This window comes from Lissotriton vulgaris, chromosome 5, assembly GCF_964263255.1.
Source record: "Lissotriton vulgaris chromosome 5, aLisVul1.2, whole genome shotgun sequence".
In the NCBI taxonomy this organism is placed as follows: domain Eukaryota; kingdom Metazoa; phylum Chordata; class Amphibia; order Caudata; family Salamandridae; genus Lissotriton; species Lissotriton vulgaris.
This window is the reverse complement of record NC_141693.1, coordinates 404,516,170-404,531,135: the sequence shown is the minus strand read 5'-3', so window position 1 is coordinate 404,531,135 and position 14,966 is coordinate 404,516,170. Positions and strand designations below refer to the sequence as shown.

The 14,966-nt window shown below is 42.4% G+C and overlaps 1 protein-coding gene across 9 annotated transcripts in view; it reads left to right on the top strand.

The window, feature by feature from the left end:
- The window catches only part of ANK3 (ankyrin 3), a 2,005,091-nt gene that overhangs the window by 1,528,810 nt on the left and 461,315 nt on the right, over positions 1-14,966 (top strand). For all 9 annotated transcript variants that reach the window (XM_086921764.1, XM_086921763.1, XM_086921757.1 and 6 more), the window contains 3 exons: positions 1,143-1,340; positions 6,555-6,653; positions 6,891-6,989. In XM_086921764.1, coding sequence (XP_086777890.1) covers positions 1,143-1,340; positions 6,555-6,653; positions 6,891-6,989 — 396 coding nt within the window. The remainder of the gene's footprint in view (positions 1-1,142; positions 1,341-6,554; positions 6,654-6,890; positions 6,990-14,966) is intronic.

The window sequence follows — 14,966 nt, the reverse complement described above, 5'->3', positions numbered from 1 at the left end:
ATCTGTCAAGAATTTAAACAGCTGCGGCCCATGCAGGTAAGAGCGGCGGGGCCAGGTGGGGGGTGCGTTTCAACAGACGACAATGAGGGGAAATTATTTATTTATTCAATTTTCCCTCATGGTCTGTAAAATCCCCCCCCCAACCCGGCTTCACCGCCCCTCACTCTTACCTGCACGGGCCGCTGCTGAATTTAAAGGGACAATACAGTGTATAAGAAAGCAAACTTTGGGTGCGCATAGTAGATGTACATCAATCAACGACTCAAAGTACAATCCATGTTAACATCTAGCACATGAAGAGTTCAGCCACACTCTCCCAGGAAGATGAGTTCTTCCATATGATCTACCGGCACCTGACTGACACTGCCTTGCAAACCACAGGAAAGTGTAGAATGAGGACACCCAACAACAGCCAGCAATGATGAATAATGCACATCAAAAGCGGAGGAAAAGTAGATATACGTCTGAGCAGATGATGTGATTTCAATGCCAATTTTTCTTTTCTGTGTATAAAAATATGTATGTACTGCCAACAGCACTTCTAGCTTCAGTCGGTGCTGTTAGTAGTGGTTTCCTGGTTGAAGCCCCTGGAGTCATTTTAGTCATCAATGCACACAATATGCGTTTTCCTTCAGCTCACTGAAGTATTAGCATTTTCCAATTTCAACATGTGCATTTATTTAATGGATAAGAAAACTATCAGTGATTTGACGTTCATGTGTTTGAACCTGAAAGCAATACTGCATAGGCACTATTCATATTGACCGGCGCAAGGCGTTTATATTATGTAATTTAATGTTATGTTATTTCATGTGTTGGCTTCTTTTATTATTTCATGTCTATCATGTGTTATGGTCTAAGTTGTATCTTATGTGTCAAGTTATTTCCATGGGTGGGTTTATGCTCCCCCTAAGTAACATAAATTGATGACAAATCAACTAAAAGCATGTCATTGTATACTTGATGTCTGGTTTAATGATTTGTTCGAGGCATGTGGGCTGCTGAATTCATATCTTGTGCATAGATCGCCACCTAGTGTTGGGTCCGGGTGATTGCACTTGTTTGTTTTCGTCTTTTGTGGTGTGCATATAGTGAAGCTGGGGCTCTTTTCCTTTGCTCAGACATATCTCTATTTCCTCTAGGATGACCAAACACCAATGCACATTTCAGCCCGTCTGGGGAAGGCTGACATAGTACAGCAGCTGTTGCAGCAGGGAGCCTCGCCAGATGCGGCCACTACTTCAGGCTACACTCCGCTGCATCTCTCTGCCCGAGAGGGTCACGAGGATGTGGCATCAGTCCTTCTGGAGCACGGTGCATCTTTACCGACTGTCACGAAGGTGAGTGAGTGACTGGAGTGTTTAGCAGGGCCACAGGTTCATCATGACGACAGTGGCGGCTGGCACAGGTCAACGCGGTGAGGGGGGGGTGGGAGTGGGGGGAAGTCGACAGATGAAGGAATAGGTATAATCAAATAAATAACACTTATTCAATTGGCTCCCCCCCCCGCCGTGCCGCACCCCACTTACCTGTGTCGGCCGCCGCTGCACAACAAAGACTTGGGATCTCTACTCTGTTTCTGGTGTCACAATCGAGAAACCATGTATGCCAATTCTTGTTTATTTACAGGACTCCAATGCATCACAATGTAAAATTCAAACTAAAATATGTAGATAATTAGAGATGATTTTATCCACACTAAGTGTGGGAGGGTATACTCAGACGTGAGTCCCTAGCTCATTGCACCATCAGGATTCAAGCAAGCCGGGCCGATGACGGCTGAAATGCCAGAAACCGGTCCCCGGTAGCTTGTCTCCTTTCTGGTGAAGAATTGGCTTGGTAGTTTGGTCTGCCCTGTTCCCATCATGCACTGGGACAGGAACAGACTAATTTGCATGTAGCCAGGTTCTGAGCTGGGATGGTGCAGTGAGCTACAAAACGGTGATGAATCAAGCCCTGATCTCTTGACTGGGTAGGAGTATTCTGCATCATTCAGAAACTCTGTCCATCACCTTTTCCAAAATTGATTTTATCCACACTAAGTGTGGGAGGGTATACTCAGACGTGAGTCCCTAGCTCATTGCACCATCAGGATTCAAGCAAGCCGGGCCGATGACGGCTGAAATGCCAGAAACCGGTCCCTGGTAGCTTGTCTCCTTTCTGGTGAAGAATTGGCTTGGTAGTTTGGTCTGCCCTGTTCCCATCATGCACTGGGACAGGAACAGACTAATTTGCATGTAGCCAGGTTCTGAGCTGGGATGGTGCAGTGAGCTAAAAAACGGTGATGGATCAAGCCCTGATCTCTTGACTGGGTAGGAGTATTCTGCATCATTCAGAAACTCTGTCCATCACCTTTTCCAAAATTTATTTTATCCACACTAAGTGTGGGAGGGTATACTCAGATGTGAGTCCCTAGCTCATTGCACCATCAGGATTCAAGCAAGCCGGGCCGATGACGGCTGAAATGCCAGAAACCGGTCCCCGGTAGCTTGTCTCCTTTCTGGTGAAGAATTGGCTTGGTAGTTTGGTCTGCCCTGTTCCCATCATGCACTGGGACAGGAACAGACTAATTTGCATGTAGCCAGGTTCTGAGCTGGGATGGTGCAGTGAGCTAAAAAACGGAGCTGGATCAAGCCCTGATCTCTTGACTGGGTAGGAGTATTCTGCATCATTCAGAAACTCTGTCCATCACCTTTTCCAAAATTGATAATTAGAGATGAAACAGGGAGAATTTTATGGTATTTTTTTCAGAAGGCGAATAATAACAGAGAGCAACAGTTTACCAAACATATATGGGATGAAGTTCTGCCTGCTCTACATGATAAGAAATCTCCCTTTTCTGCCTTTCTCTCTTTTGCCCTGGCTTAGAGTTTAATGATGTAAAAAAAAGTCCTGTTTCTCAAAACAATGAATATAATTAGTATTTAGAGGGTGTGTATTTTACTGCTTCTTAAAATGCCCTCCACTCAGTACCCTATTTCTGAGGCAAGATGTCTCCCAGGTCGAGATGCATAGACTACACGTTGAAAAGTATCGTGATCATAAAACAAACCATTCCACAATCCATAATCTGTGTCAAGAATGAGCTGAAAACATTTTAATGTTGGTGCGTTTCAAATGTGGGTTACTTTATGACGGTACATACATGTTTCAGCTGTAGGCGGCACTGGTCTCCGGCAAGTTAAGTAACCGAGGCAATATTCATTAGTTGTTTATTTATCAACTATTATTTTAACCCATCAGAAAACGGGTGCATGAAAGAGCAGAGAGATGGCGTGTCCCCAGTTGAAAACACAGTTGGTTCTCAGTATCAAGTGTGAAAGGCTGAAACCTCTAGTAGGGCAAAATGAGTGGCTTGCTTCAGCAGAGCAGACCTTTTTGCAACTTTCATGAATCGTATCTGGAAAAACAATGATTTTTTTTAGATTTTTTAATGGCAGCGGTTTCTGATCGTAAGGAGGGGCCATTATCACTGTGTTCTGGCAGGAGCCTCTGCAGAAGGTATTCTTATGTCCTAGCTCAGTTTTAATTCAGTATTACATGCTACTTCTGATCTCAGATTTCACAAGCAAACTCCTGTAGTGAAATCTTGGCCCGAAACATGTATGCCAACAATCAGTATTTCACCTATTATATAGAGAAAATAAGGACTACCTGTGAAGGGTCTGAACTGTGTGAGAAGGAATGGACTGTGTCAGGCTGCCCAATAGTTTCCTGACGTCAGTGCAGACTCGTGCTGCAGGGTCTATTTCAATTTATTTGCAGGCACATTTGTGCACAGAAGTTCTATCTCACTGCATAGAGTGTAACCCTAATTCTGGCATTTTCCTATGTAATGACCGTTTATCAACAGAATATCTGACTTCAAAATGCATTGAAATAGTGTGCTTTAGTTAGGTCTTGTTCCTATGTGATGTTAAGTTATTCCAAAGCAGTTTGAAGAAACCTCACTCAATACCACACATGTAGTTAATACAGTATTATTATGGAGAGGATGTGGCCTGGTGGCTAGGGCGGTCGACTTCGAAGCTAGGGAACCAGCTTCGAGTCTCGGCAGGGACACTCGGCATCCGGTGATTCAGGACAAATCCCTTGTCCCGTGCATCAAAATGAACGTGACCGTGTGTAACGAAAATGGTGCTCATGTAAAGCGCTCTGATACCTTCGGGTCTAATTTGTGCTATATAAACCTCCTAAAAATTGTATTTAAAAAATGGAGGTAAAGTCCACAGCTAAGGCTGGGGGGAGCGGGGTCAGACTGTCGTCTCCACTGGCAAGGAGCCATGATAGTTTTAGCTCTTAGGAAAATGTACAACATGAAGCTGCTAAACAGACACTTGACAAACACTTGAGTGAACAGTTTGTTAACTGAAGAAAGCACAGGTTAGGGAAGTCTGGGTAGTTTCCTGTCTTTAGATGAAGAGATGTTTCTTCTCAGAGAGTGCATCCACAGCACCAACAACATCTGAATCAACCCACTTTAAATATGTTTTTCTACCATCATTTTTAAGTGTGATTTTAGGTCAGTTACCTTCCATGCAGAGGTGGTAATGGTAGAAAGGCTTTCGCTCGATTGAATGTTTTACACCAATCTAAAGCTGTTATATTGTGCTCGATATGGTACCTTGCCTTTGGTATTTTCCAGCTCGTTATGGACAGCACTGTGACCCTTCCTGTGTTTAAGGACTCTACTGGAAATCTCAAAACATTTTGTCACCTCTCAAACTCTGCTTGTAGGGCAGTTGAGCTCAAAAATCGATCGAGAGGAACAGATAATCTTCTGTTTCTTTAAATCGTGTAGACTGTTTTTCACTTTGCATCGCTTTCAGTGTCCTTGTAATGGACAACGGAAATTAGATCATGCTTCCGCCCAGTCTCCATCTACCAGACATTATGCTGTATGTGGTATTGCACTATCCCTTCGAAAACGTAAGCGAAGGAATCAGCAATGGTCTGACATTCATTTTGTGCAAACTCAACTAGCACTTAGAGGAACCACTTAGAACCAGGCCTAAGTACCTTTCAACTGTCAATGATGTCTTCTTTGCAATGCTCATTTACAGCTTTGGCTTGTTCTGCATTACCAGCTACCAGTTAAAATACGTTTCATGGTATAGGACAGGGCCTAAGACATAATACACTTTATTATATTGTTGCATTATGCCGCAGCTGACCAGGTAGTCCAGTCCTGTGAGAACACACACAACTGTGGCTAGATTTATTACTAAAACTATCTATTTCTTTTTTATGTTTCTTTGTAAAATGAGTGACAGTGAAGCTCAGCTGCATCACTGCACTGCTTGTAAATGCTTCTATTTTTTAGTAAACTAACTGTCCTCCCTCCACCCTCAGATCTATTGCCCTAGAACTGCAGAACCTTAGTGTTCATTGTGCTATTAGTTTGCCACTAGCTAAGACTCGGGTTTCCGCCTCACAAATTATTAATACTCAAGTGCAATTATGTTTACATCTCCACTACCTATTTACTGTCCCCATTAATAGCTATGAAATCTAGTCTTCTTTTTTTATCAAAATGTGTAACAGGAACTGGTGGTAAATTTGTCAAAGTTGCACTGCAAAATTAATTGTGTGTTTTTTGTGACCAAGCTTACTCCACAAAAACTTTTAGAGAAATGAATCGAAGGTAATATCACATAATGAAGAATCAATTACATCTTATTTAATAATTGTGTCCCTGAAGTTACTGAGGACAGGAGGCTGCATTTCCATGTGAATATCATACAATGAAGTAAATATATTTTTACAAAATGCTGAAGTGCTAGAAATGCTAATCATTTTGAGCTGGGCTTTCTTTTGTAATTTCCATGCATTGAACACTAACTCCACTTGCACAATAGATACCTAAATGTGAAATTATTGTTGGTTTAAAATCCTACTCCATTTATCTCTACTTTTGTGTAAAGTATTGCCTGGCCATAGATCCAGTAAGCAACAGGGACATGCATGGATAATATTTCTGTTGTGGCAGAAGCATGAGGTGTTTTGCATTGGTGTGTGTGTGTGTTCCATATCAGACCAGCCTACAGGATCATGGTTGTGTTAGCAAGAGGTGCGGGTGTGGCATGTAAAGGGCATAGGACTAGATAGCACACTGTGCTGTGTTTGCCGGTCCTGCTGCTCACAAAATTTCACTTTATGATACAAAGAGATGTATGTGAGCAAAATCACACACCTTCGGATCAGGTTTTATTGCTTCCAGGTTCAATGGCCAACAACTGAGTCACTGGCCCACACCATCACACAGCTGCTAGGCATGAGTTAAGAAGGACCAGCTGATAGGTATTTGCTGAAATGCAAAGGTCAAGCTTTGAGGTCTGGAGTGGAAGCAGAATGGCCCTTCATAAAAGGGCTGACATGTCACTGGCAGATTTGGCACCCTTTGTGAGGATTCTGCTGGCACATAGTGCCCCTGTGTGCTGCAGCATCTATTATTCATCAGGCTCAGCTCAGGCCCTTAGTGTGTGTTGAGCATTAAATCTACTGCACACCATGGACTCGAGTCTCACAGTACTTGCTATAATTGTCTCTTACAGAAAGGGTTTACTCCTCTACACGTGGCTGCAAAATATGGGAAACTCGAAGTTGCAAACCTGTTACTTCAGAAAAATGCCTCGCCCGATGCTGCTGGGAAGGTAGGAACAAAAGGATATCCCTTTTTGAATGCACATTCAACTTAAACATCTTTAAAATACACTTTCAATGAGCACGTTTGGACACTATTTTGTTTTGAATGTATTGCACATAAATGGCTACTGGTGTGGTGGTGGACATTCACATTTGAATTGTTGCACATACTAGATACACTCTAATGCACTCCACTGTCCTTTGTGTTCTTTTATAACAACAATTGTTTCTGCGTGTGTTTCTAGAGTGGGTTAACTCCACTGCATGTAGCAGCACACTACGATAATCAGAAAGTGGCACTTCTGCTCTTGGACCAAGGCGCGTCGCCTCATGCATCGGCAAAGGTACAAAAACTAAACTTAGGGAAATGTTAGACCATGAATATGATTTGTCAATTTTATCTTTTTTTGCTTGTTTTATCATGGTTTTGCTGCCCTGTTTGTAGTACAGTGTATTATCACCCTTAATTTCCACCCAGTTGGGTTGCCAGCAGAGAATACATTTTTAGTTAGACTTGGTTATACTCAGCAGAGTAAACAAAGTCTTTGAACAGAAGATGTGTTTTGCTTCGGTAATGTTGCCACAGATTCTCAGTGGTACTTGCAGGGCCACATAATACTTTACATCGGACAAATTACTGTAGAAGATGGCACGAGTTGTCACGTCCTTCCCAGATGTGCCTGCACATCTTCCAAGGGGCCTCGGTCTTAAGGTTTTTTGCTGTGATGTTTTCAGGTACTCTGATGTAGTATTCATTTTAGAGATGATTGTGATGTGATATGGAGCAGCTAAACTCTTGAGAACAATGTTCCTCTTTAAAAGTTGGGTTTCAAGGCTTAGGTGGAAGGCTGGATTGACTTGAACCATGCCTGTGGTACATGCCTGTCCCAAACAATCTGTAAGTTGCATGGTTATTAGCCTCATTTCAGATATTTGCTTTTTCTGTAAAGCTTTCATTGGCGACTGAGGTCCTGATTTATATATTGGTGGAGAAGGAACTCTGTCAAAATGGCAACAGAGTTTCGTCCCCACTAGCATAGTGGTCCTCTCTCTATTTTGATGCGGGCGGACCTAAAGTTTGGTGACGGCGGTGAGTACTCCAAAGGCTAAATGTCCACCCGCCCAATAAGGATGGGTGAACATTGAGGTGCTTTTTTTTTACTGTGTGTCACTGCCAGACAAACGCTGGAGGGTAAGGGACAGTAAAAATGAAAAAATGCTACACTCTCCTTGGGAGATTGCTCCCATGGGAAGGGCATTATCTTTTATATTTTCAAAAAGAAAATCCAGTTCCTGAATTTTCTTTCTGAAAATAAAAAAGAACGCTGTTTGGTGCAAGGCTCCATCATGTTGACGGAGCCTTACACCGGACTGTTAAAAGCATTGAAAGGAACCACTGTGACAGCGATTCCTGGCAATGTTTTATAAATCGAGTGGGTGCTCTTCCCACCAGGATGACATGGAATTTACTCCATTGCCCTGGCAGAACAACAGTTTGTCTGCCAGAATATAATAAATCTGGCCATAACCCATTATGTACATCTAGAGATGTTGCCATTGCCTGTGGAATGTAGGAATAATTCTTGTTTGAGACGTATCATTATTACCTGGTTTTCACTATGCCCAGCTGAGAGCACGGAGACGTTTTACTTTTCTTAGTGTAAGTAATGTAATGTAAAAAGTTCTTGTAAAGCGCAACTAACACCTAGCGGTTTCTTGGCGCTGTAAGTAATGGGCATTTAGAGTTTGCTCTTTGGGAAGCAGAACATTCATTGATGAACATGTGGGTCTTTAGTTGTCTAAATCTATAGGATTGAAGGCCCTTGATTAGCATGAGTAGGAGACATCCTGAGTCATGATTAAGTGGCTTCATGACAATCTTTTTGGCATACATTGACAGACGTGAGACTGCTATCTCTAAAGAATGTACTACTAATTCTAGTTGCATTATATAGGAACTCTTCACTCAGTTATCCTTCTGTGAATGGGAGTGTCAATTTCCCCATGATTTTTAGAGTGGCTTATGTGTTGTATTTTCACTAAAACGTAGGCAGGTGGAGGAGACTCTCCTTGTGAGCCCTGTGGTAGTGGTCGAGCAGCATTTTGAATGCGTCTCTTCCTTTGTCACACATAACCCACCCACGTTCCACTCAGGAAGCTACAAAATATTTGCGTCTATGACAAAGCAATAAATATCTTCCCAGGAAGGTATTAATCGTTAAAGAGGAAGGCTGGTGTTAACATAGGTGACCTCTCTCCTTTGTGACCGTTCTCCTTCATGGGACTTATGTATACTCCGCTAATGTGGATTTCACTAACATAGACTGATTACCTTTCAACGGTCAACTCCTCATTCATTGTAGGTGCAAATCATTACTTGTCTGAAAGTCATAAGAGATTGTTGAGGATTAGATTCAACCTTTCTTTTGAACTGAAAACAAAGCAATGTTTTTTCCTTGAAAACATTAATTTATCCTTCCGGTTGAATTACAGCACTGTCATAATGACATTGTCTGTCTTGTCGTCTGAAGGCATGCTTGAGAATTTGTTGTGGAGTAACCAGATCTCTGAGATTGGAAATCAAAGTTATTTGGGAGACTTCTGCCTGGGAACGGTTAACCTCGCTGATAAGAGTTCTTGACACAAAGAGAGTGGAAAAAATATCTAAGGATAGAAATCTCATAGAGGCAGTCTGCTGCCAACACACCTAACAAACAGACCCTTGAGAATAAAGAGAACCCCAAAGCTCCCTAAACAATGTACGAGTTGCCTTACCAAACCCAAAAGCGATCCAGGGATGTGCTCAGCATATTTTCCAGTATCCAGGGCTACACGAGCAAGCATTTGTCACTCAGGGTCCCAAGGGCAGATTTATCTGGTGGCAAAGGCTACTGTGCCCACACTTATCAAATACCAATGGCCTCATCGAGCAGGTTATCCATGGTAGCACTGAACAAACACATACTTAATCCAAAACTTGGCTAAAAAACAAATATGGACCCCAAAAATAGCATTACAATGAATATAGGACTGCACAAGAAACTAGAGCAGATGCTCGCGATATGTTAAGATATGGTTCACAATACCTTGACTAACTAGTTAATCATTCGACATTTTCTACCTGAAATTAGGATGAGTCAGGAATAAAAAGCTGATGAGGTCATACTTTTAATTATGAAAAGCAAGATGATGAAAGGAATACTTGAATTAATCTCAACATCTGATGAATGCTCGTGGGCACGTTCCAGACCATTTTTTTCACCCACTTTGCAACTCTAGAAAGGGACCCGCCATATGCAAATCAGTCTTGATCCTGCTCCAGTAGGAACTGTCCAGCCCAAACTGCCCAAAATAAAGTAACACAAGCAACCCCAGACCAGTTTCAATCTATTTAATGCTCGTCAGTGAGGTATAGCTTGAGACCCCTGGAACAGGAACCCCTCCTGGCTAAACTCGTACTTAGGGCATGTACTGCAAAAAACAACTAGGGTGATGGAAAGAAAGCTCGACTTAATCTCAGGCACTGGCAATCGTACAAGCCCCATTCTAGATTGTTTTTCATCCACCAAGCCGCTCCAGACAGAGATCTATCATGTTCTCCAATAGGAAGAGTGCAGCCTGAACTGCCAGACCAATTAATTCATGTCACAACTGATAAAGCTGCCACAATTTTGATACTATCTAGATGTGCATTGGGATTCTTGAAATCCTATGTCTCTCTCAGTGATATAGTCCCAACAGGGGGATTTTGGTCTGAATGCCATGCTATTACATTGGGTAATCTCAAAATGAGCTCTGCACAATCCTGCCATTTTGTCCTCCTGTAAGAAGTAATATTGTTAGATGCTAAGATTCTGTATATACCTGAAATCCATCTCAAGGGATGCAAGGTCCCGTCCTGCCCCATTTCCACTTAGAGGAGAGTACCCAACAACGCAATTGAAAATATTTAAAACACAACTTGTTACCTACTCCACGGTCCCCCTTTAATTAAATAAAGACTTGCAGTCCCCACCTCTTTTTATGTGTCTTGAGGTTGTGGTTCTTATATATTGGGAACATGGAGAATGAAAAGTGGTCAGACCTCAGCACATCCTTATGGAGTCCCAAACCCTAGAGAAAAGCGCCACTGGTATATTGGCAGCAGACCTTCACTAGAAGGGAGACAAGTGAAGTATCTAAATTTTTTTAAATAGTCCACTCCTCACAAGATTTTCATCGGTAAGACTCCTAGCTGCTCATTCTGGCCTTTAATTTGCCAGGGTGGAGAACATGCACAGGCTCCCACTCCCTGCCAGAGCACCGAACCAGGCTCTCAGACCAATGACGGCACTGCTGTCATGCTGGCGACAGCAGTGTTATGATTGGCTTAGGGGAGCCTGTGTGCTTCCTGATTCAGGAAGAGAAGCGGAGGAGAGACAACAGTCGTGCAGAAGTAAGTGTCAGAATGACACACATATAAAGTTCGCCTTTTCACCCCAACTAACATATGCCGCTCATACTGCCATCACAACGTTGAGTCTGAAAACATTCCTAGGCAGGATCTTTGCAAAGATGGCCCACTCACCTCAAATAAGATTGCACCTCTGCATCAATAATGACTCGTTTTGATAACTTGTTGTTTAGCGCTTTGTGTCTCACTTCTGTCATTACGTATCACTGTAAATATCCAGTCTTACTATTGCCAATTTAAAGGCACTCAATTTACTGCCATCAGAAGGATGGAAAGCTGAGACATCATTGCTTTGATTCAAACCCATGACCTTTAAATCACGGCACTTCTCTTCGTCGAGCAACTACCCAACCAGACTAAAGGATCACCTGTATGTCTAGCAGTGTCATTCAATGTTCTTACCCACCCATCACCCATTCTGAACAAAACTGAGAAGGAGTTCTGCGTTCATGTGACAAGAAATTTTACATATAGCTTAGCAATGATGTGCAGCAGGCTATGGGCCTGTGTGATGTACAGAGTGAAGGGTCCTTACATGGCCTCAGAATGACCTAAAACAAGGGATCAGCATTGAATGAGTACCTCTTCCTTCACCCATGTAAAGGTTATATATGTAATGTATTACGTTTGGAATGCTATATTTCTATAGAACTTTCCTTCCTCTTGTCAAAGTCCCAGGGTGCTTTGCAGGCCAGGGTTCAGTGCTTCTAATTCTAAGGTTACATGCATTAGTTTAAACTATTACTGCTGAGTATTGTTTTTGTGTAAGATGCCCAGAGAGTGTACTGGCATCTTTTCAAAGCTATATATCGGAGCATTTTATGTGTCAGATGGAAAGCAAAGAAGGGGAAAAATATATTTGCAGTAAACACAAGGAGATGAAGGACGGAGAGCTGAAACTTTTCATACACTGACCCACAGCCTTAGAGCTGGGTTGAATCCATCATCGTTCTTTAGCTCACTTCGCCACCCCAGTTCAGACACAGCCATATGCAAATCAGTCTTGACCCTGTGCCTCATGGGAACAGTCCAGCCCGAACTGCAAACTCATGGCTTCCCTGGACTGGAAACACGCATCCTGGGACCGGTTTCGGACTAACAGCCCTCATCAGCCAGGGTAGCTTGAATCCAGTGGCAAAGTGAGAAAGGGACCAACGTCTGGACATACCCTGCCAACGTATTGTGAACAAAGCAATTACAAGGAGGTGATGGACGGAGAGTTGAAACTTTTCAGACACTCACTCCCAGTCACAGATCTTGGACACTCACCCTCAGTCACAGATTTTGGTTGAATCCATCATCGTTCTTTAGCTCACTTCACCACCCCAGTTCAGATATGTTTGTAAACCGCATATAACAGTTAGTCAGGACTTCAGGTCTTTATGGCTCTTTAGGTCTCCAAATATTTGTTAATAGATCCGAATTTCCTTGGTAGTTTATTCCATTATTTGCATATCTGTACTAATTAAGGAGCTGCTACCTCCCATGCGTTTTTATGGTAAGTAGGAATTATTCCTAGTGGGCATATTCGTGAGCAGAGGCGTCCCTTTTGGGGGTGTACTCGTGTATTCTGAATTTGAATTGCAGAAAAGTCTATCCCAGCCCGTGGGTTGCCCTTTGAGCACCGCAGAGAGCTTTACAGGATTTACTTCGGAGCACTGGAACCGAGTTAAGCACTTTGGTAGCAGAGGCATTATTGTCATGTCTGTTTAAGTTGAAGACCTGTTTAGCCTCAGTGGTGCCCAACAACCCGAAAAAACTACAGGGGTGATAGAGATCCCAATTATTCTAATAAATAGTCCTTACCATGAAGAAAATGCCTCATCGTGGATCGAATGGCTTTGTATATACGCTGATTTGCGATGCTCTAAAAAATGTTGGTGCCACCCAGGCTGTACAACTTGTTCTGAATGACAAGGCCACAATTAAATCAACATGCACTACTGGATTTAATCCTATTTTTGCCAAGGTATCCACACCCTATATTAAGTACGGCATGTTAAAATTTGCGCATACGAATTCTTCGGAGGTTCCTGTTTTCTTTGGCAAGAAAGACAGAGAGGGAAAGGGAGACTTTGTGTGATTCAGTAATTACACCCAAAGAATGTGCCAGACCCTTAATCAAAGCAAATAGAAATGGTCAAATAAGTTCACAAATTATAATAAATTAAATATGCAAGGGAAGAAACTTCTAATATGTTTCAAACTATATAATAATGTGACCGTTTCTCGAAGCTTGTCGCAGTATGATTTAAAGATGCAATTGGACAATAACATGTCTTGGCTTTAAATGGTTGACTATATAGCATCCTAGTGTTGTATTTGGTGCCCATTAATTTCTTTGCTAAGCACTCCTGGTTTTGAATAAAGTGGCTGGATAGTTTAGCTTTATGGTGTCCTGCCAGTAGACCTGGTTTGTGGGCAGGCGGAATCATTGTTACTTTACAGACTTTATTGCTGTGTCCCTGGGGTGAGCTATATGGTTGGAGTATGAATTGCCTTGGCCCTTTGCACTATTCAGTGAAACAGCAGGTCACTTCTGCCTCTAGCCTCGGAGTGTGAAATCTGAACAAGTTCCCACTCATAACTGACGCTAGCAATGGTCAGAACTTTGCGGCTTCTGCTTAAATTGTACCTGCCCGTCATACCAAAGGCTAATGTTAAAATGTTAACATTTCCACCCAAGTGGACAGTTTGTCAGTTCAAGGATTGATGTACATTGATGACACCGATTTCCCTGCATAACCCATTTAGGGCTGCATAGGTGAATATCTCCCCTCCTGCATATTTTAAATTGACTAAAACATTGTCAGTGCTAACAATTAACACAAAATGAGCCACCCTTGACTGAGTGAAGTACAGCGCTGAATGATGTCTTATCAGCAACTGCAAGAGGTAAAAGAGTATGTATTATCCAGGTTTTTGTTTTTGAAAGTAGGTTGGCTTGAAAGTCTCTTTAAGCTTTGCTCGGGCCCAAGGAATTAATGTAATACGTGGATTATCCCTTTTCAAATGGAAAATTAATGGAGAACACCATTCCTAACTTAAGTCTCATTTTGAAAAGTTGCACTGGCTCTTCCTTGGTGTTGAAGTCAATGTTTGAGCACCACATTTAGTATCCTATTTCATGCTATTTGCAGTAAATGTGACTTGGTTTTGGAAAAAGTGAAAGCAAAAAGTAGCATTTTATTAATTCTTTAGACACTGTCCACCCATCTCACTATCAGCACTGGTCTAAGAGAAGATGGGAGTGCAGGTTATCCAGGGCTTCCAGTGGTTTATTGATTAGGTTTCAACAATTACCCAGGCCTAGCCAAGAAAAGGCTGGGAGAATTGTGTTTTTTTATCTTGAAATCTGAATTTAAACACCTTGTAGGATGGCACTGAAGAAGAGGTGGTATAGCACAAGACAGATAGGCCCCTATTGCGAAATGGACCAGAATGACATCCTCAGCGGGATATCGCTCTGGACCATTCTGACATTCCTGTGACTTTAGGCCAAAATTACTGGCTCCAATAATTCTAGGCCTGGACTTTAGAGTGGAGCTGCAAGCTGTGGGGCTGCAGGCAGCTTGAAATGTATTGATTTAGAAAGCGCCTGAATTAACCCGCCAGGGTTATCTCCGCGCTATAGAGTTACTACAGCCCACCACAGAAAAGGAGAAAATTAGAACAGTGAGGTTTTTAGAAGCCTTCTGAACTATAAATAATCTGGACACTGTCACAAATGGATCAGAAGTTGGTTCCATTAAAAGGGGCTAGGTGCCTAGACAAGCTTTTTATAGTGCGGAGTCTGAAGTTAAGGTTTGGACCCTAATCGAAGGGATCTAGGTGGCAGATATTTGGTGATTTTGTCTGCTAGGTAGCT